We start from the raw sequence: 20,942 nt of genomic DNA, 5'->3' as shown, positions 1-20,942 counted from the left end.
TTGACGAGATGGAAATATAAGAAAAAATTATTTTTTTGAAATTTAAATTTGAGGGGCTGTAAAAACTGTAAAAAACTTATTCAGATTTTCGTCATTATTAGACTTGATCCCAAATTATCACGACCTATTTTAAAAACACCATGTACAATAGATTAAATTGTAAATAAAATGTTTAAATTAAATCTCCTGATAATGTAATTTTTCTTGATTAAGTGCTTATATTTTAAAAAAAAAAACTTAAAATGGGACACACAAACTTTATCAATTTATAAACTTATAAATCAATATCTAAAAATAATTAATACCACCTATAAATATCAAGACTTAATTTATACGGTTCAGAAAGTTAATCAGAAAATCAATCTATTATCTAATTATAAATGATACACGAGCTATATATAAAACTGTTTAGTTATATAAAGTTTTTAAATATAAACATATATGAAAACAATCTTTCTTCTTTATATAAAGATTCTTTATAATATTTTGTGTTTTGTAAATTGAAATTGCAATAAAAATGTTTGATAACCATAAAATAATGTAAATTCTGATAAAAATTTAATTTCGTACGTGTATTTTAATCGACTGGTTTCCATCAATACTTCATTTAACAACTTAATTAAATGATAAATAAATTTATGCACAAATACATGTTTGATTAACATGTAATTCACAATAATTTATATAGTGATTGTCAACAACAAAAGGCACGTTCCGTCCATAATCTAACAAAACCCTTAGGCACGATATTGTAATAATGCAGCGATTCAAACTAACTCCACATCAGCTAATATTATGTAAGTAAACAGAATTAGTTATCCAGCCATTACAACTGCTGATTCATTATTTATTTATAAATGTAAAAATACACATTTGCAAAATTAATAATTAAAGGTGATCAAATCCCTCAATAAATATAATTGTGAATATCAAATTCAAAAGCAACACGCTAATATTGTAATATTGGTCCAATTTCCTACAACCACTGTTCGTCTCTATAGAATGATTGAGGCGTTAATGGAAACTCTCCATTGCCTAGATAATTTAAATTTAAAGGATGATAATAGTGTGTATGTGTAATTTTAGATTAATTCTGTTTGAATACAAATTGGAAGGTAAAATTTATTATTCAGTCATTAATCAGATATATTATTTCCGTTTAATTTACAATTAGTATGACAATAATTATCAATTAAAATTTCCCAATTCTAATTTGTTTAGGGAGTAATTTCACGCAGACAATGACTGATTTAACAGAAAAACTAACCTGTAATGTATTCCATCGGATTCTTCCCTCGTGACGGTAATTTCGGCGTCCGTATCGTACAAAATCTTGGCGATCGCCTTCAAACTTCCGGCCAACAAGTAAGCGATGGCCGGCCGTTCAGTGGTGAAGTCCAGCTGTAAATTATCATAGCTGGTCGCCGTGCAACTGAAAGTTTCGGACTCCTGAACGTCGCTCTGGCTCTCCTGGTATTTCAGAACGTCGTGCACGCCGTCCAACGTGGATAGAAACTCCCTCAGGTTGCCGCCGAGACAGCGGAACGCACCCTCCATCCGCCCCGTACAAGATGTGGCGATCAGCTCCTGGCCCAGCGTGTTCAGGAAGCTCTTCTCGTCGATCTCTGGAACAATAATAATTAATAGTTTAGTGTTGCAACAATTTAGCTACAGTGTAGTTATGTGTTTTAAAACGAAACGATGCGGAATTACGATTTTGTGTATTAAAGTCTTGCATTATAACTTTATAGATTTTCCCCGCTTTTATGTCCGATAATAAAGTAAAAATGTTGCATTTCGCAGAACAAGAGTACGTCTTAATGTATGCTGACGAGATTTGCTGCATGCTGATACTGTTGAGATTTTTAAATATTTTATTAAAGCGGAATCTGTCAAATTTTAAACTTCGGTTCGTTCGCTACAAAGTTACTTTATGAAAATTTTATTAGTCATAAACTATTAAATTCAACAAAGTGAGGACTTATACACTAGATATGGTCTAGTTGTTTACAAAATAAATTCTAATTAAATACATAATTAATACCCAAACATATAATTACATTGTCCGTATTTGTCTGGTAATAATCTATTGATTATTTACAACTACAAAAGCAAATGAACGTTTGTTTATTCAAATGAGTGTAAATATAACAGTAATAGCGTATCCATCCCCATTTATATTTTCGTGGCCATCATTAATGCACGAGATCCAGATCCCTAATGGCCAGTTATTTAAACAGTGTTTGCCACAAACCGCATACCGGAAACTCAAGGTATAAACTTGTTTATTTTGCTAAATATCCCATTAATTAAAGTTAGAAAGTGAGATGCAGAAAGCGGATCGTGATCTGAAAATTCGGTCTATTTTCTTCTTAATTAATTCAGTCTAAATAAAAACAAAAGGGAAAAACTAACTTTTACCAGTTTTTTAGTAAATCTGCAAGAATTTTAACACCGTACACATTTCAAGAACAAGGAGAGGTTCGAAACTAATTTTAAGTGACCGCAGAACTTTGGAAGTGGTGAAGAATGGAGATCTTGACGGAATATTTTGGAGTAGTTTGAAGACTTTTTACCCCACAATTCGGAAATTGTTGTTACAGTTCCTTTACATTTTCTCTTTGATTATTCACAAAGTTGTGACTATATACACATTTATATATTAATGTTAGTTTCCAGCGGTCTTTGAAGTTTATACATGATCTCTGGTGTGCAGTATATTTAACATAGTAGTAAATGTAATTGCGACTCTGCAACTACTAATTACTGTAGTGCATTTTGTGGCAATTCCAAATATGCAGTTGTGGCTATAAAATAATTTAACTTTAATATTTATACGATTTAAAACTAAATGAGTTTTTTAAAATAACACTTACGTGGATCGGAGGACACCAAATCGTAAATATCATCCAAATAGGCGTAATTGGAGCATGCTTCTACCACTTTTGGTAAAGCTTTCCTGTAAAAAAAAATAATTACTAAATTAATTGCAGATTTTCGGCTGAGTTGCGGCCTAAACTAATAAATTAAATCTGGAGACTGATAAGAAAAATAGTGGGCATACTTTTTTACGAAAATTTCATTCCAGCATATGAGTTATAATTCCTCGACTTCTGGCGTAAATCACGGATGATAAAGCGCCTAATAATAAAATATCATTTATCTCCGCAATATCGATTTCATAAAACGTAAGGATTTCGGCGCCTCGGAAAATAACCCCTTAGAAGTCGCTCCATGGAAAAAAATAAAGTCTTTACTCATAGCCAAATATATGTTACCATAATAAATGGTTTTCCCCATTTTGGATCTGCATATTTCAACAGTTTGCTCGGTGAAATACACGTTTCTTCAGCGATCAATTTTATTTCGTCTTTTGCTTAGGTATATACATGTGTAGTTGACGTGTAACTTTGACTAATGTTGACCGTTTATGTTTGGAGTGTTTACCATTTACATTATTAAAAACTTTTACCATTTATTAACTCTGTCGTTAAAATATCTAAGATGATTTAACACAGGAAGGCCCCAGAAATATTTTGCCACAGCAATAAATCGTCGTAAGTGAGTAATTTTTCACACCATGTGCGTTAAAAATATATTTTTAGAAGCTGCGGACAGCTGCTAAATACCGATAAGACCGGCAAGAGGAGAAATTATAGCCGGCAGTTTATTATGATGGGGTTTAGTTTAAAATGCAAATATATCGACAGGGTGGCCCATTTTTCTTCATCATCCCCTAATGGTTATTGATTGTCGACTAACAACATAATTTACCATGGGGGCCCGCTTATAATTATATCATTTTTCAAAGACGGGATATTGGAAAACACGGCTTACAAATTGATTGACTTAGCTAATCGCAACTTCCGATAAAAAACAACGTAGGTACAACAAAGCTGGAAGGAACGTTGTCCGCGTCTCCTCATCCATCAAACGTCCGTCGCATCAGTCGAAAGGTGCGATCCACACAAAATTGATTTAGTATAATTGAAAATTAGGGTGCGTAAAATCCAATTCAATTGTTTGAGTCAATTAACCCAAGACAAACAAAAAGCGAAATAAAAGCAAATATTGATTGTGTGTCTAAGCCGAAGTGAGAAAATAAATTAAACACTCGAATGTACTTACAGACATGAGTACGTAGCGGCATTAGTTTCAGACCCACGACGGATTACGGACTCCAGAGCAATTTGAAGGGCTTCATTCTGTAATATAAAATAAACTGTTTTGTAAATTCGGAGGGCCTTTTGTTGCCGGCGACGAGAACGGTGAAACGGCGAACGCCATTCTCAACCGTCTCGGCGTTAAGTGATTATACAATTCAGTTAATTCATCTAATGCCAACGCGGAATGGCTCAAACTCCTAATTAAATATAATAGTTGAATAAATCGGACTTTAGTTCTGATATGCTCGTTTCGTGGCACCCTTGAACCCGTACTAGGTTCACGGCTTGCCTTGTTTTCTCGCAGTTTCGCTCAAACTATAATTAATTTTAACTTACCTTATAATATTGCAAATTTAATACCGGAATATTAAAGTTTAAATATTAAAGGCACGCACCGTTTTAATTTTCCTTATTCGAAAATGCGTAGCAAAGCCACATTAATAATGCCGTCCGTTTTTCTCGGTCTCGAAGAAGACGGATGTTTGGTATTTTGGTTAAGCATATTAGAAAAAAGAGAAATGCGTATAATGCGTTGTCTGGAACTTGTCGTTGCCATAACAGATTCTTTAATATCAGCCGGAAATTCGACGTGAATGCGAATCAGTCTAGAATGAAAATGTATTGGATGCTGACTTCGTATACGAGGTGAAGTATAATACTCAAGATGGAAATAGACAAATGACAAAACAATAAACTTATTGATGTTTACCTGAGAATAATATCTATAAATTAACCTTTTGAGTAACATCCATAATTAGTTTTAAATTGGTAACTTAAAGTTTATAAATCTAAATTTAATAGCTAATCAACCATAATTTCCTCCTCCTTCCTGTTACACATATACTCATAGATGATTGTGAAAATTTTATGTTTATGTTGTAGTAAATTAATTAAATACTAATTTAATAAACACTGTTAGCATAAATCCATAAATGAGAAATAAAATGAATTATTATTGTTTCGTTTTTCTTTGAATTAGTTTAATGAACAAAGGAAAAATAGTTAATAAGATTTTCGAACATATTATTGGAATTTGAGGAACATTGTGTATTGTCTTTTGAGTCATTATTCGTTAAAATCAAATTACACAAGAGGGTACAAGAGGTATTTCAATTTAAGTGAGTGCACTATCGAGTAATTTATAACTTGATTTATTAGTAACTTGATTAATCAAGACCCTGTAGTTTTAACATACATGTAACCACAGTAATTAGTAAACTAAAACATAAAACTCGTCAGTCATCTAAAGAGATCAGAGACACAGTTGTAATCTAATAGTCGGAGGTCCTTTGCCTTTGTCTTCCTTGTGAAACAAACAAGGCTTTGTCGGTTGCAGCGACGTCGACGGTCCCGTTTAAGTAACCACCATTACGAACCCCAAATATAGAAGCTGCACCGCTGTAACGAAGCCTAATGAAAGGGAAACGTCTCTTTGTTCCCAGGGAACCGCGCAATTGAGTCGCTGTTGTGCCCCGTTACTTATAAACAACATTGAATTAGCAGATTTTAGATGAATTTTAGTGCCCGGTAATGTAGCGGCGGTGCCGATTTGGAACAAGGATGGGAGAAAAGGGTTGCGGCGACCGCAAACTTCCCGAACCGACCGCGGGGCATTTAAAACCGGGACGTTCCAGACCCCGGTTTCGGTTTTGCCGTCGCGACTGATTAATGAAAAAGCCGCCGATCAATTCGATGACGTTTTACTTCGTGAAGTTCGTCCCGTTTAAGCGCCAAAGATCTGGTAAACTTTATTACGTTCGATCGGATAATTAAAGAAAAACAATCGAGTATTAAGTCTAATAAAACAAAATGGTTTAATTCCTCTTCATTTCAACAAACACGACTATTCACATCCAGCAACACACAAAATTTTGGATCGATTCGTGTTTTACAATAGGTTTAATTCCTCTTCAGCTCAACACAAAAGATTCAAAGGCTTCAATTATTCGTATTCAGTATGATTTATGTGTATTTAGTGCATTGTTATTAATAATTTTGTAAAACTAGTTCAAAATTTGCAGTTTGGAAATATATATTTTTTAATTGTTCAAATAAATTTGGCGTTATTTAATAAAGGTGTGACAAACTTTATTAAGTTAAATTGGTCGACTAAAAACACTTACAAATTAAACTTCCATTAACTAACACATTAGTTTCAATTCCTCTTCAGTTGATCATAATAGATCCAGAAGCTTCAATTATTCACATCCAGTACCTAAGATAATTCCACCTCCTGAAGTCTTAGGTCGATTCGTGTTTATCTAGAGAAGTATTCTAATAATTTTGTAAAACTAGTCTAAAATTTACAGTTCGTTGTTCAAATTTAAACTTCAGAACAATTTAGAGGATTACTTAACAAGTATTACATCCATGTGGCATAATTTGTAAGTAAAAATAAAGTTTTAGGCCTATTCACATCTATTTACACATTTATTTCCAATAATACAGTTTATATAAATGCTGAACTGATGAACTGATTTCGTAAATTATACAAAACAAGTTCAGAGCTCAGAACAATTTAAAGAGTTATCTAATAAAGGTGTCATAAGTTTCAATATGTAAGATTAATATAATAATGCATAAGGGCAGTTAATAAAAGTGAAAAGAGTTTCATTTGCTTTTATCTCATTAAATAAGACTCAGAGCCTTCAATTATTCACGTCTAACCTTTGATATAGTTTGAAAACATGAAGTTATAAGTTCAGTTAAAACAAATGATTAAATTCCTCTTCAGTGATCAATAAAGACTTAGAACAGCCAATTATTCACAACCAACATCTGGCATAACTTGAGCCACCACTAAAATTTACATGATCCATTCACATTCGAAATTACCTTACGTTAAGTAACCTAAAATAAGTCGCATAAATTTGATAGTGCAACGCGTCGACATTTCCTCGAAACCAATTGAATTCCGTCCATGGAGACTGTGTCAGGCGAATGTCTGCATGCAGGAAAAGCGACCGCATCGAAATTGTTAATTTTCACGGTGTTATTGTTGAGATGTTGTCACGTAGGTGTCAAAGCGCTTTATTAAATAAATAGTTCACCTTGGTTCGTCAAAATAATCGCGTTAGCAGTCTGTAATTGAATCTAAAATTACACTTGCAGACAACGTTGCATTTTGCAACACGAACTTTCTGGTCGATTCGTGTTTATTTAGGACAGTGTTTTGAATAATTGTTACAGGGACTCGAGGCAAAAATACGTGCAAAAATGGTTTGGAAGTTGTAGTTTGTTGAAATCCTTTGCTAATTAGCTAAAAAATAAATAAAAACTTTCAGACAAAACAATTTCAAAGTTAGCAAAGGTACACTTAGTAACGTCAACTTTCTGATAAATTTCTGTTTATTTGGAACGCTGTTTATGAATAATTTTTATAATAATTCAAGGAAAAAGTCCTTAAAAAATTGTATAAAAATTCCGTTGAACTGACCTTGTATGTTAGTCAAAAAAGCGAGGAAAGTTTCCAAGTAAAATGAATTAAGAGCTCAGAACAGTTTCATTTAATGTCATATTTAACGTTATCAGTCAAAAATCCATCCATCCTTCCTAAATTAAATCCCACTAATTAGCCAACAACTTAAAAACCTCAATTAAGCCCGGAGATTAATTCGATTACACATAACATCGCAAAAAAGTTTCACGAAGGGCTTCGTTGCCAACTCCGAAACGCTCACTTCTTGAAGGGGCTCCCGAGTTGTTTTCCTTTGCAGACTGTTTTAATGATACCCCTAACTGTATTAGACACCATCTGAATTTTCCTGGAAATTTCACTCTTGCAGCAAACTTTGTTTGCATAAATCCCCCGGGTTCGAGGCATTTTTATCGCCCTTTGAAGGGTGCGACTGGAATACAAGAGTGCGTTTATTATAGTTTATGTTTGGATTGCACGAGTTTTCATCAAGTGGATAATTATGGAATATTGCATTCGGCTCGAAACCCATTTCAACATGGATTTATGTTTGTTATTGTAACTGTTTTGAGCTAAAGCCCTCTCATTTAGTCGGTAACATGCAAAATTAAAAACTGATTCATATTTATTTTGTTTAAAGTGCACATCGATTAGATTAAAATTGAAATTTTTCCGCATTAAGTTACTTTTCATTTTTCATAAAATATGACTTTTTTATTAAAATCATCCACGTCGATTTTTATATAGTTGGACGGAATATCCTATTTTATGCTCAACCGAACAATTCACCCTGCTTTGGTATGGTTAGGGTATTTTACATTTATAGGCTGTTATTGTCAGGAAAATTATCGATGTGTTTGCACTCATGAAAAAGAAACGAAAACAATTTTTGCTCTAATATGAACCATCCCGTCAAACATTTGAACATAAATCACTTTAATGTTGCACATATTGTTAATAAAAATCGTGGAAATTTATACGTGTGTGCGGTTAATGCGAAGTATGTGGGGAATAAATATTTGAGCAACAAAGTTTCCCCGGCGGTCTCCATATAAGATATTCACGTGAAGCCTCCGCGTTGCAGCCACATAAATTTTCTCCTGAAAGTATATAAGATATTTGCCAGTAATGCATATGTTATTAAATTTTCCTGCAACGTGACATCTTATTGCATTCGAACAAGTAGAATTTATTAAAGTTGCCGGGTAAACTCTGAAAAGATTAAAACGAAATTGTTCATCTGCGGCTCTCCCGAATGCGGCCCTTTCCAATTTTAATGAAAGGTTTCATTACGACTTTAGAAGATTTCGTTAAAAACCTCATTGTTATACATGACAAATTTCCACTGCAATAAACAAGTGTGTAAAAACTGAAACAAGCTTCCGGCTGTATTTTTCCACATTTATCACACAGTTTCCATGAAAAACTGGTAGATAAGGAATAGGAAGAGACGGAATGAAGTATATTTGGGCAAATGGGAGAATCATATGGTGATGTGATGTCATTTCACGAAAAAAATTTAATCCATAACGTACAGTTTCGTTGTTCCTTTGAATAAATTGCATACGACAACTGACAGGAATAAAATATGAAATTCTGATGCCACTTTTTTATTCTACTTTTCTTCATATACTTTCAATATGTTATTTGAATATTTTCAGCTCTAGTATTTTAATTTTATTTTAAATATTTGAAATAATTTAAATTATCCACTTGTAAATGTAAAGTGTATATAGATTGGAAAGTTCAAAGATCCGTCTGTATCTTGAGAGAGATATCATGCACGACTGAGACAGGAGTAGTCTCCCAGTACGGGGCAAACCGGAATTCTCACGATGATATCTCTCAAGATTCAGACGCTTTCCAATCTCTATAAAATGTTTTAAGGTGCTGAAAATGTGATGGTCAAATTTCTAAATATATTTGTTCCCAAAAAAATCCACAATACGAGTATTTATATAGTTTTTCCCGACTTCATTTAATATATATAATTATATAATAATTAATATATATGAATTTACAATCAATAGACAAAGAATCGTTCTCAGTTGACAAAATAAATATACCAAAACACAATACGGTTAAAAATCTCATAACAAAAATAGTATATACTAAACTCTAAAGAATAAAATTCTTAACCATTAAGGTTAATACGAGATTTTGTATTCAAAGTTCGCGTTCATTTTATCTCAGGAAAGTTCTAAGCTGAATTTGGTGTCTCCACTGCGTTATAGAAAAGTCGTTTAAACGTAAATGCAAAATCATTTGTTTAACCAAATTCGAATTTACCGAAACGGAATTGCTAATTGAAAATTAAATGCCGCTTTTTTCCCCTCCAACTTGAAAAAATATTGTTTTGTACAATTAATTCCCCGTTAATTGCCGATTATTCAGTTTCATTTTCAATTAAGCATCTCATCCGTGGAAACATAAACATCCGTTTATAACTTTCGCCGTCGGGATTTACGATATTTGCCCCAATTAATTGAAAATTTATTACATCCACAATAAACACGAGTGCAAATTCGGCATTCGGTACGTATTAAAGTGAGATTAATGAAATTGTGAATGCGGGCGGTACCTTGATTGGTCCTAAAGGGCAATTTTATTGAGGGAACAATCGCACGATGCAAATTCGAAGGTCCCGGGACAAAGAACGGAATTAAGGATGCCGGACTGGATCTAACTCGTCCTGATTCCGTCTAATTGATGCGAACCGATTTCCCTCGTACGGTTCGACAAATTAGAAAATAAATCTAATTGAACACCGCATTTAGGCCAAGGGAAAAGAACGTTTAAACACCGGAACAACGTCAATCATAGGTGGGTTTTTGCTGCGGACAAAGTTTTATTGCGTTCGAAACAGATTCGGTTCATAAAACATTAATCAAAAAGTTGCCGGACAAACGGACGAACGACTTAGAAAGATTTCTAGGCTTAGCAACGTTCCCCAACGCTTAGCCTTGACATCTTTTCTATCTTTGCTCAAGAACTTTCAATGGGAACGTTAAAAGTACACGTCTACAGTTTTGTTTACTCGTTTTATCTTCATTCCTTGTTTTTTTTATTGGTGATATTTTAATCCGAAACGGCTACTTATCATTACGACAGAGAATCTAAATTCAGGTTTCGCTTTCGTTATATTTCCATATTTCTCGTTGTGATTCAAGTTGCATCCGGAATAATAATCTTGGCTGGATTTTAGAGTGTTGCATCAGAATTCGAGTCAATTCTCTTGGGTAGAAATAAAAGATGGAATTATCTCTTTTTTATAGGAGTCTTTATTTTCCACAATTTTTCCGTCTTAATACGGAAAAATTTAATTTATTGCTGCTATTTGTAGTTGTTACACAATTAGCCTTCGGTTTCAGGCTAGCATAACGTTTAATGGTAAAATTCAAGCTAAACTAATTAAGTTTAGGTTATTTGTGGTAAAACACCATTAATTTAGCTAGTAAATACACCAGTGAATTTAGATTATTTCTAATACTGGTGAATAGTAATTACATATCGGTACGAATTCTATACACACATCGAATAGTTAATGAGTACCACGGTTTAATTAATTTAACAATGAAGAGGTCGATATTTGATTTTGTAATTTGAACCATGTTTTATCACAATATCTATAGTTAATTAAAACTAGCCTCCAAAAAACTAAAACATAATTAAACTAGAATTTCCAACATACATAAATTGACACTGAGTTTAACATATGTCCAATTACACACGCTGTGAAGTTTATTATAATACTTTTTAATTAATTTTAGTATGTACAAACACACAAACGTAATATTTTGGCCAGTTTCATGAATTTCATCAGCAGCATAATTTATTCTGTTCGGGGTGAAAGAATCAACATTTTATTAAAAATCCTGCTGAGCATAAAGATATTTTGTAGCAGGGACTTTTATTTAATCAGGACGAGCTGAATCGACATTATACGCACGTATACGTATGATACACTTCTCCTCATGAAATTGCTTTGCTAAGTAAATTTATCCGTTAATATAAAACAAATATATGTGCTGTAACAAAAATACTTTATTCTTTATTAAAATATTAAAATAACAAAATGAGATTTAACAAAATATAAAGTTTTACCTCCATTATACTAGCTGAAAACGACATATAAACATAAAATTTAATAATGACTATTAGCGGTTAAATTTAAGTTGCTGTAGTCTACTTAAAATTAATCTAATTGATGCCGTCTCCATTTGAGACTCTAATCTACTTAACTGGAGATGAACTTCACCTACATTCAAATAACATTTCGTTTAATTGTCCACTGACAGATTCTATTACTTCGTCACTTTTCGGTGCGAATCAATTAGGCATCCACGTTAATTAACAGTGAATAACATAGCGTGATGCATCGACAACAATTCGTTCAGTAACATACAAAATTAATTGGAGCCGGTTCGTTTTGTTCCACTAAGTAAATTTAACGGCATTGTCGTCGGCATTAATCTCAAATTGCAAGTGATTGGAATCCGGTCCTTGGGTTGAAGTTTAATAAATTAATCACGGCTCAGGCAAAACATGTCTGCCACCCGGAAAGCTTGAACTGTTATTACAAGTGATATGTTCGGGATGTATGACGAATCCAATTTAACTGAAATGTCCGTTAATTGGTGTAGTTCGCACGAGACCATGGAGGAATTTAAGCAGCTACCGCCTGTCACATAATCACCCTGATATGGGTCACGCTTATTAAATTATAATGGGGATATTGAATTGTGCCAAACAATTTATTATTAACACTAAACGGGTTAATGGACGTATAAGGTAAAAATTATGCTCATAATTTTTAATTAGAATTCATTAATAAAAATGGCGAATGTGCCACAATGTTAAAAAATTGGTGAATGTAACAAATTTTAAAATTTGGCGGACGAATCAGAAATTTAAAAAAATTATCGAATACGCAATTTTTTTTCGATAGCGATTTGTAAATTATAAATCACATCAGTTATTATCAGCGTCCAAAATTTGTTTCCTCTGTGACCCGTAAATCTGCTGAAAACTTGAATGGCTTATAAAAAGCAATAAAAAAGCCACAATCAATAATATTAAATTATAATCTTCTATTTAAAATACTGTTTGTTTTAATAAATTATAGTAATTCTTTTAATTGATTATTTAATGTGAACTTAAAATATTTTTTGGCACACGGTTTATAATTGAATGAGCAAACTAAATTATAAAGTTTGTTAAATTACAAATGCTTTATATAAAGTTCCTCTTGTTTAATTTAATGTATTGAAATGGATGAAAACTGGTTAAAGTGCAATTTAATATGTGTTCTATTTGCACCTACATTTCACGCAAAAGTTAAACATAATACGCTAATTCACACGAAGAATAATTAATTGAAAATATAAAATCTGTTTATGATTTTATATGTTTGTTGTAAAGTTCAACATTGTTAATGAAGAGTTCATTACAGTTTACAGGTAAATTTAGATTTGCAAACGTTTAATTGTAATCTATTTAATATTAATCTCTTAATGTGTTTTTATAATTTATTATTCAGGACTAACCTAGTTTTGTTTCAAAGTATCTCTTATCACAACTTAAATACATATTATCTAATATGATAAATATTAATTTTTGTCTAAACCTAATAAAACAGAGTAGTTTATGTTTTTAAGCTTATAAATTATTCAGTATAGTCAGTACTAATAAATCATAGAGATATGAAAGGAAATGGATATTAATCAATTAGAATTTTAAAACTAGAGCGATTAATAAAAATGGTGGATGCGCCATACAGTTACAAATAAGGCGAATGCGCTAAATTTTGATACATACATACATCAGTTATTAACAGCGTCCAAAATTTGTTTCCCTTGTAAGTCGCAAATTTGCTTAGTAAGATAAATCTTGAATGAAATAAAATCGATTTTCAGTATCGTTTGTACAATTTTCAACTAATTTTATTAGTGTAGATTATTTATATTGTTAAATATTCAAATATCAACATATTATAATTTTATCATGACACTTAAATTATGTGTTTTATTTAACAAACATAAAATATTTTTATACACACGATTGAATGAACCAACTAAATTTTACAATTTATTAAATTACAAATGTTTTACATAAAGTTCCTCTTGTTTATTAACTAAAATGAATGAAAACTGGCTAAAATGCAATTAAATATGTGCTCTATTTGCACCTACATTTCACAGACATTATTTAGATAATTTATGAAATGTAGGTGCAAATAAATATAATATTAGATTATAAATATTAATTTTCAACTGAAGCTAATAAAACAGAGTAGTTTTAGTTTTCTTTATAAATTATTCATAGTTGATAACAAAACTGCCATTAATAAATCATGTAGACATGAAAGGAAATGGATATGCTACACTTTTGTCATAATCCAAAAGGCTTGTGTATGACGACTTGTCAAAGGATCTACGTTCCACCATGCTGACAAAATTATTAACACGAGGGTGAAGGGGAGAATATCGTTGATATACGACCCTAAATCTTTATTATTTACTGCATGGGGTGCCGGAAATAGTGCAATAAATAATTACTATCACATATTGATTTAGTGTTCTGTGGCACATTAAATATTTTTATTCCGGTGAAACTGTACGAAGAGACACAACAACGAAATCTCCTGTGCAATGCGGAGTCGTGATGGTTTTGCATTTCTCCGCATACATGTATAAATTTACAACGCAGGTGTTGGTGAACGTTAAAATTTTCGTACCCGGATTTAATCGCTGCAATTGGTCGTGGACGTCGTTTTAATTTAACTTCTACATTTGCTGTTTAGATATTATGCGCCGTTTAGTTGTGACCAAATTAAAATTTACTGCCAAAATTAAACGATGTTTATGCACCGTTTTTAATTAAACTTACGACAGTTCCGATTTATGATCGGTACAAGTTTTTTGTGTCATTAATAAATTTTATTTTAATTACAGACCAGGTAATTAATGAATGCAAAAATTTACTTGATAATTTGAATTTTAAAAAACTACAAAGCTCAGTCAAATAACTTCTTTCTTTTTTTCATAGTTGTCTGAGTAAATATTGTTCAAGTAGCAAGACAATAATACTTTTGAATGCCCTCTTTGAATAAATGATTAATTTCTTTACAGTAGTCTTCAAATATTTAAATGATAAAACTGTTTAAACCTAAACTTTAGAAATTAACATTACCGGTTAAAATTATATGAAGATTTTATAGTTAGTCTTAAGTTTTAATTAAATTTGAGTTTAGTGACATTTAATTTAATTGCTTAATTTTATGTTGAAATTGAAATAAATTTATAGTTTAATGGAGTAAGTTTTTAGAACTGCTTAAATTTTTTTCCAAGTAAGAACTGTGTAGAGGAATATAAATAAAACTACCAACAACTAATTTTATGTTTTTAGTAAAAGCATTTTTGAATAGAAGATAAAGAGACTATTTAAATGATATATCAAAAAACATTTTCATTATTTGAGTAATCCCTTTTTCACACACTTTTCAATAATTCCTTAATTATTTCCATAACATTTGAGCACAAAAACCTCATTCAATATTTATCTCCCACAAATAAAACTTTTTCTCGATAGAAAAAATCTCGAAACCGTATATCGGAACATAACGAATGAACTTTAAGTCACATTAACTTTCCAAGAGAGTGATATTAGGTCCGTTTTTATAATAAAACAGTATTAGAAAGCTTATGAAACTTCCCAATCTTCTCGATGTGGTGGTGTAGCCAAAAAAAAACCTAATATCCTTTCGGTGTTTCGCTTCTTTTATACACGCGACGTTGTTTTTATCTCGAACAAGGTGCCTGGAATACAGATGAGTAGATGTAATGTGCGGCTGACCGTCAGCAATCTATCTTAAGCAGCTGTCGAAGAGCGTGAAAGGCCCAAATGATGCATCACTTTGTATCGACACGTCACTGATTTCATTTTACTCGAAATCTTCAACCTAAAGTGAATTTAAGTAATTTTCTCCCATGTTTCTTTTCAATTAACACAACGAATTTACAGGATCCATAAACAATACCATTAAAGAAAAGCAATAAACTAAAAATTCAACCCCCATAAAACAATATTTTCTCTTTAATCAACACGTTAGTATAATCATAAAACACTGTGATGCGTTTTTTTTTGTACTCGTTCACGGTTTTATCGGCTTCCTCCCCACAACGATAATAATTTCGGGACGACAAAACGTGGCGATAAATCGCGTTAGATATTTCGGGGTGGTTGATGCTCGTTTCGGTCATACAAAGCAGTTTTCATCCGTTAACAAAGTGCGGATTAAAATCCTGTAACTCCATAAACAACTCCATTTTAATCATGTCGCAACGGAATCAAGTGGTTGCCGGCTGAAAAACTGCGAGTGTCACGCAACCCCAAATGATTTTATTACCGGTATTGATTTTGTAGTTTTGTTTTAATTATACCTGTCGACATATTTTATATTAGTTATTAATGTATGACAATAAAATTTAAATTATGGTACCTGTTTTAAAGTTAAATTAAACATATGTGATTACTGCAGACCCATAATATATTTGTTTGTGCAACAAATATAAAATACTCCAGGTTAATTTATGCATTCTGGTTTATCTATTTATTACAAAACATAAACTATTAATGTACATTTTACATAAAAACACTGTTAAAACAGAATAACGTGAACAATTAGTGTTGACAAAATGTGTCCGAATTGATTTGAATTCAATTTTTGCAATTAGTCATTTATCGTTTGATTGATGATCGTTTTTGATACCAATTACTGGAAAATTCATAAATGGGAAACGCCATATTTTATGATTTCTATAAATCAAACTGCCTTTGAACGAAATTGACAATTTAATGCTTTTATAAATTTTTGCTTTATTTTTTGTACTGAGAAATGTCAAAGTCGACAACAACAAACGTTTTCCATAAAAGAGAAAAATTTTAAATAACTACTTCGTATAAAACATTTTTCTACCCATAAAATATCTTTCCAAAGAAGTTACCGAAGAATTCCTAACAAATGAGAGGACTTACATTCGTCGTCGTTTTTGCATTTTTAACGATGCCACACAAAAATGCATACAATTATAATAATATAGAATTGGAAAAGCTTCACGACTTTTCAACGGTGAAAATCCGAAATAACCAACAGGAAACATGAGTTTCCATCACTTTGTCAACTTCGTCTCAGAGAAGCAATCCTGCAAAGTTTGCACAACTATGCAAACACAATAAACTAGAGAGATTAATAAAAATGGTGGATGCGCCATAAAGGTAAAAATAAGGCGAATGCGCAAAATTTTGATACATGAGTTATCAATTTTAAATCACATCAGTTATTAACAGCATCCACAATTTGTTTCGTTTGTATAAAACATTTTTCTACCCATAAAATATCTTTCCAAAGAAATTTCCGAAGAATTCCTAACAAATGAAGGGACTTACATTCGTCGTCGTTTTTGCATTTTTAACGATGCCACACAAAAATGCATATAATAATATAGAATTGGAAAAGCTTTACGACTTTTCAGCTGTGAAAATTCGAAATAACCAACAGGAAACATGAATTTCCATCACTTTTTCAACTTCTTCTCAGAGAAGCAATCCTGCAAAGTTTGCACAACGATGCAACATGAGGAATTGTCGAAAACATGTTTACAAATCGACTTTTTTATCTATTTAAAATTTGGCTCGAGTGTACTAAACACAAACGACAGTTCCTATCCGGGGTTTTTGTAGCAATTGTTTGACCTATTTCCCAACTTGATAAAACCGAGATAAAACTTAATTTCCATATTTAAAACATCGTAAAAGTTGCTTTAAATTGATTTTAACGAGGACAATTTCAGATGCAAGTGATTTTTATTGATGCAACAACTGCGTTTAAGTTTGCGAACGGTTTATGCAACACAACACTAAATCCGAATAAATGTGTTTTCGGTTTTAAAAAGAATCTACTTAAACAGTTTGAATACAGATGAATTTAAAAAGAACCATTTAAAATGCGATAAACTAAAACAAAAACACAGAACACGAATTACAGGTTTACGAACGGGGGAAAATAGCAATAGCCGGATCCGAACAATAAAACAGTAGCGAAGGTAAAAACAAAACGGGGGAATCCTAAAAAACAATAGGAAAGTTAGATGTGCGCCTGTCAGTCCGTGGGATTTTCAAGGAGCAAGTCTTCCTCTTCCTACCCGTACACTTCGGGGGGATGCGCCCGGATTTTTTCCCCTCGCCCCCCTTTTTGCTATCTCCATTCCCGTTTTTATCGAATGTATTGCACATTTTCCTACTGTTTGGTCTAGACCCGCCAAATCAAATTTCTGCACCACTCTCGAACAGTACGGGCACAAAATGGATTCGTCGAACTTTTGTCATAAATAACATTCTCAATAAGATTTTGAATTTTACTGTGTTATTAGATAAAGGTTAAAATAAAATATTGAGTGGGTCTGAAAATTTTGAAGTTGTTCGAAAGAAAATGGATATGCCACACTTTTGATATAATTTCAATAAGAATTTTAAAACTAGAAAGATTAATAAAAATGGTGGATGCGCCACAAAGTTAAAAATAAGGCGAATGCGCCAAATTTTTAGTTATTAGATGAACGTTAAAATAAAATATTGAGTGGGTCTGAAAATTTGGAAACTGTTTGATCTCCTAATAAAGGAAAATTAATTTGTTGCTCGCAATAATTTAATTAGCCCTTATCGAAAATTATTAATTCACGCTGAAATATTAATTAAAAACGCCCCAGTAATATTTGTTAATTAAAATTAATCGAAATGCAACGTTGATATCGCCGAGCGGAATTTAATTTCTGAATATAAATACAGCGGGGTAAATTGATATTATGCGCACAGAAAGATATTTTCTGCAACATTTTCCGTTGTATAATTAAATTGATAAATGACAAACGGCACTTCTTGAGAATAAATTGCAATATTCGAATATAACTTTATTAAATTGTGAAGTTTTTTACAGCAGGATTTATGATATTTTACTTAGACAATTTGATCGTTTTCAGGATGTGCATTCAATTTCATTATGAAATGTGTGTTTGTAAAGACATATTTTCCAGAATGAATTCACTTTGAACCGTGAGCATAAACTTTATTGCTGTTAAACTTTTTACGACGTCAACTTTTATATTACACGTATTGCTACATGAAAGTTTGTTTTTAATATCGACATTTTTATTATTTATATTTGTAAAACGTTATAACACCGACGTCAAGTTAAATAAATAAAGTTAAGGCAAGGTTTGGTCAAAACTGAAGGGCGGGAATTACATAATTTATGCCGGGGCTGTTTCATCTATCGATGCCCGGGGACTCTGCTTTTATTGGGGCGATCTATCTGGTAAAAATGTGTGAAAAAGAGGGTTTAAAATAAATTTAAAACGAATCTATCTCACCCTCCCGAGCATACATTATCCCACTTTTATGGCAAAAAGCGGGACCTTTCATTGGAGATTCCCTTATCCGAATTATTTCATTCCAGGCTCCTTGATGGATTATTCCTGCGGGTAATTTTGGACTTTTAGTGGGCGCCAGTCGTAAAATATGATTACCTTAATATCTTTTATGTTTATACATATAAAAAGGTAATTATTTTCATGTAAAACTTTTTATAATGTCTAAGTTTTTTATACTTTGTTGCAGTGACCCGTTAATTAGGAAAGAAGGAGCGATCGAACAAAGGTAATCTAATTAAATTTCATCGAACAATCTTGAAAAAAGTTACTAAAAAACTCGAACAAAGCCTTTATCAACACACGAACTATTTCTATTGTTCTAAAGTTTTCGTGAACGAAGAAGTTTTTTAAAATTTCAATTCAAACTCACTCGAAACTTACCCGGGGAAGGAAAAGACAAATATTAATTGAAGCACTGCGGTTTCCTTTTCTGCATTCACCAAGTCGGAACAAAGGAATTATAATTTTAATGTCTTATTTTCAATGTGTAACATTAACAAAAGCAGTAAAATGTTTAGTCTTTTTTATTTTACAAACTGAATTTTAAATATTTGATTATCAATCTGCAATTATTGCAGGATGTAAAACTGATGTGAAATGTTTGTTCGATTGGGAATTGGTACAGTAAACTAGTACGTTACAATCAATTGAAATTAATTGTTCGATGAACAAAACCACTTCAAATTAATTTTTTTATGTTGCACTTTTCAATAGGATTTTAATTTCAGCACTAAACAATTTTTATTCTATTTTGGCTGGAGTGTTATTTATTTGTCTATAGAGCAGACATATTCAGTTTTATCAACTACAATGAAAATCTTTTAAAATTTTAAACATTTGAATTATTTATTATTAATTATTAAATGAATTTCTATACTTTTACTGCAATATTCAGTTTTTTAAGAGAACAATTTTAAATATTTAAATATATTTTCTTTCTTATTTAATCTGAAAATATATTTTTTTAACTTCTTCTCTCACAGGACTGTTTAAAAAAAGAAATTGAAAATGTTAAAGAAAGTTCATCAATTATCCAGTTCAGTGGATACCCGGAATTGCTTTGGAAACTTTCAAGCTCAAAATATCAAACATTAAATAATTTCTATTACTCTATGGGCTTCGAATTAATTACTTTATATTTAACGCATTTCAATACGGTTTTCAGTTCAATATTAAACAATTTTTATTCAATTTTTACTGCACTTTTTTATTTATTAACTATAGAAACAGAATTATTTTTTTTTTTTTTTGAGAATAAATTATTGAATTATTCCCTTAATAAAATATTAGAACACTTAATTCCCTTAATAAAAAATTAGAACACTTAATATATTAAACCTCTTAAAAAAATACTAAGATTGTTTATAAAGAAATTACTTTCAAAAATAACCTTCCCCGATGCATTAAAAAAAAGCAACATGAAAGGTAAAAGAAAGTTCATCAATTATCCAGTTCGGTGAAGGAATTACACAGGAAACTTCACGCTCAAAATATCAAACATTAAATAATTACCATTATACTTTAAGCCGTGACACACAACTTTCGGAGTTTTCATCCCGGCCAAGCCTGACTCGGTGAAAAACTTTCGGATGCGAAGATCAGACGAAAATAAAATTAAACCGATAAAATTCGACACAAGAAAAAAGGATAGGAGGTATAAACACCTGATCTCCTTAAAATTCGATAAATTTATAAGGAAAATTGTTGGGATTTATTAATGCGTCTGTCATCCCCTCAACAATGAGGTGTTAATTAAATTCAAACGCACGGAAACGTATCAGTTATTTCAAGATGAATCCAAAGTAAATTTAGTTAGGAATCTCGTCTTTTTGTTCAATAACACGATTTTCCAGTTATTAACTGTTGACAAAGTAT

General features: G+C 31.6%; 1 protein-coding gene across 1 annotated transcript in view; it reads right to left on the bottom strand.

Annotated features, from left to right (window-relative positions):
* Positions 1-20,942, bottom strand: part of LOC109609386 (head-specific guanylate cyclase) — a 57,282-nt gene that overhangs the window by 24,549 nt on the left and 11,791 nt on the right. The window contains exons 3-5 of the mRNA XM_049970085.1: positions 4,129-4,205; positions 2,877-2,959; positions 1,268-1,625 (exon numbers count right to left, since the gene is read on the bottom strand). Of these exons, the coding sequence (XP_049826042.1) occupies positions 1,268-1,625; positions 2,877-2,959; positions 4,129-4,205 (518 nt within the window). The remainder of the gene's footprint in view (positions 1-1,267; positions 1,626-2,876; positions 2,960-4,128; positions 4,206-20,942) is intronic.

This window comes from Aethina tumida, chromosome 7 (genome assembly GCF_024364675.1).
Source record: "Aethina tumida isolate Nest 87 chromosome 7, icAetTumi1.1, whole genome shotgun sequence".
Taxonomy (NCBI): Eukaryota; Metazoa; Arthropoda; class Insecta; order Coleoptera; family Nitidulidae; genus Aethina; species Aethina tumida.
Note: the sequence above shows the minus strand (reverse complement) of the source record. Positions and strands in the feature narration are given on the sequence as shown.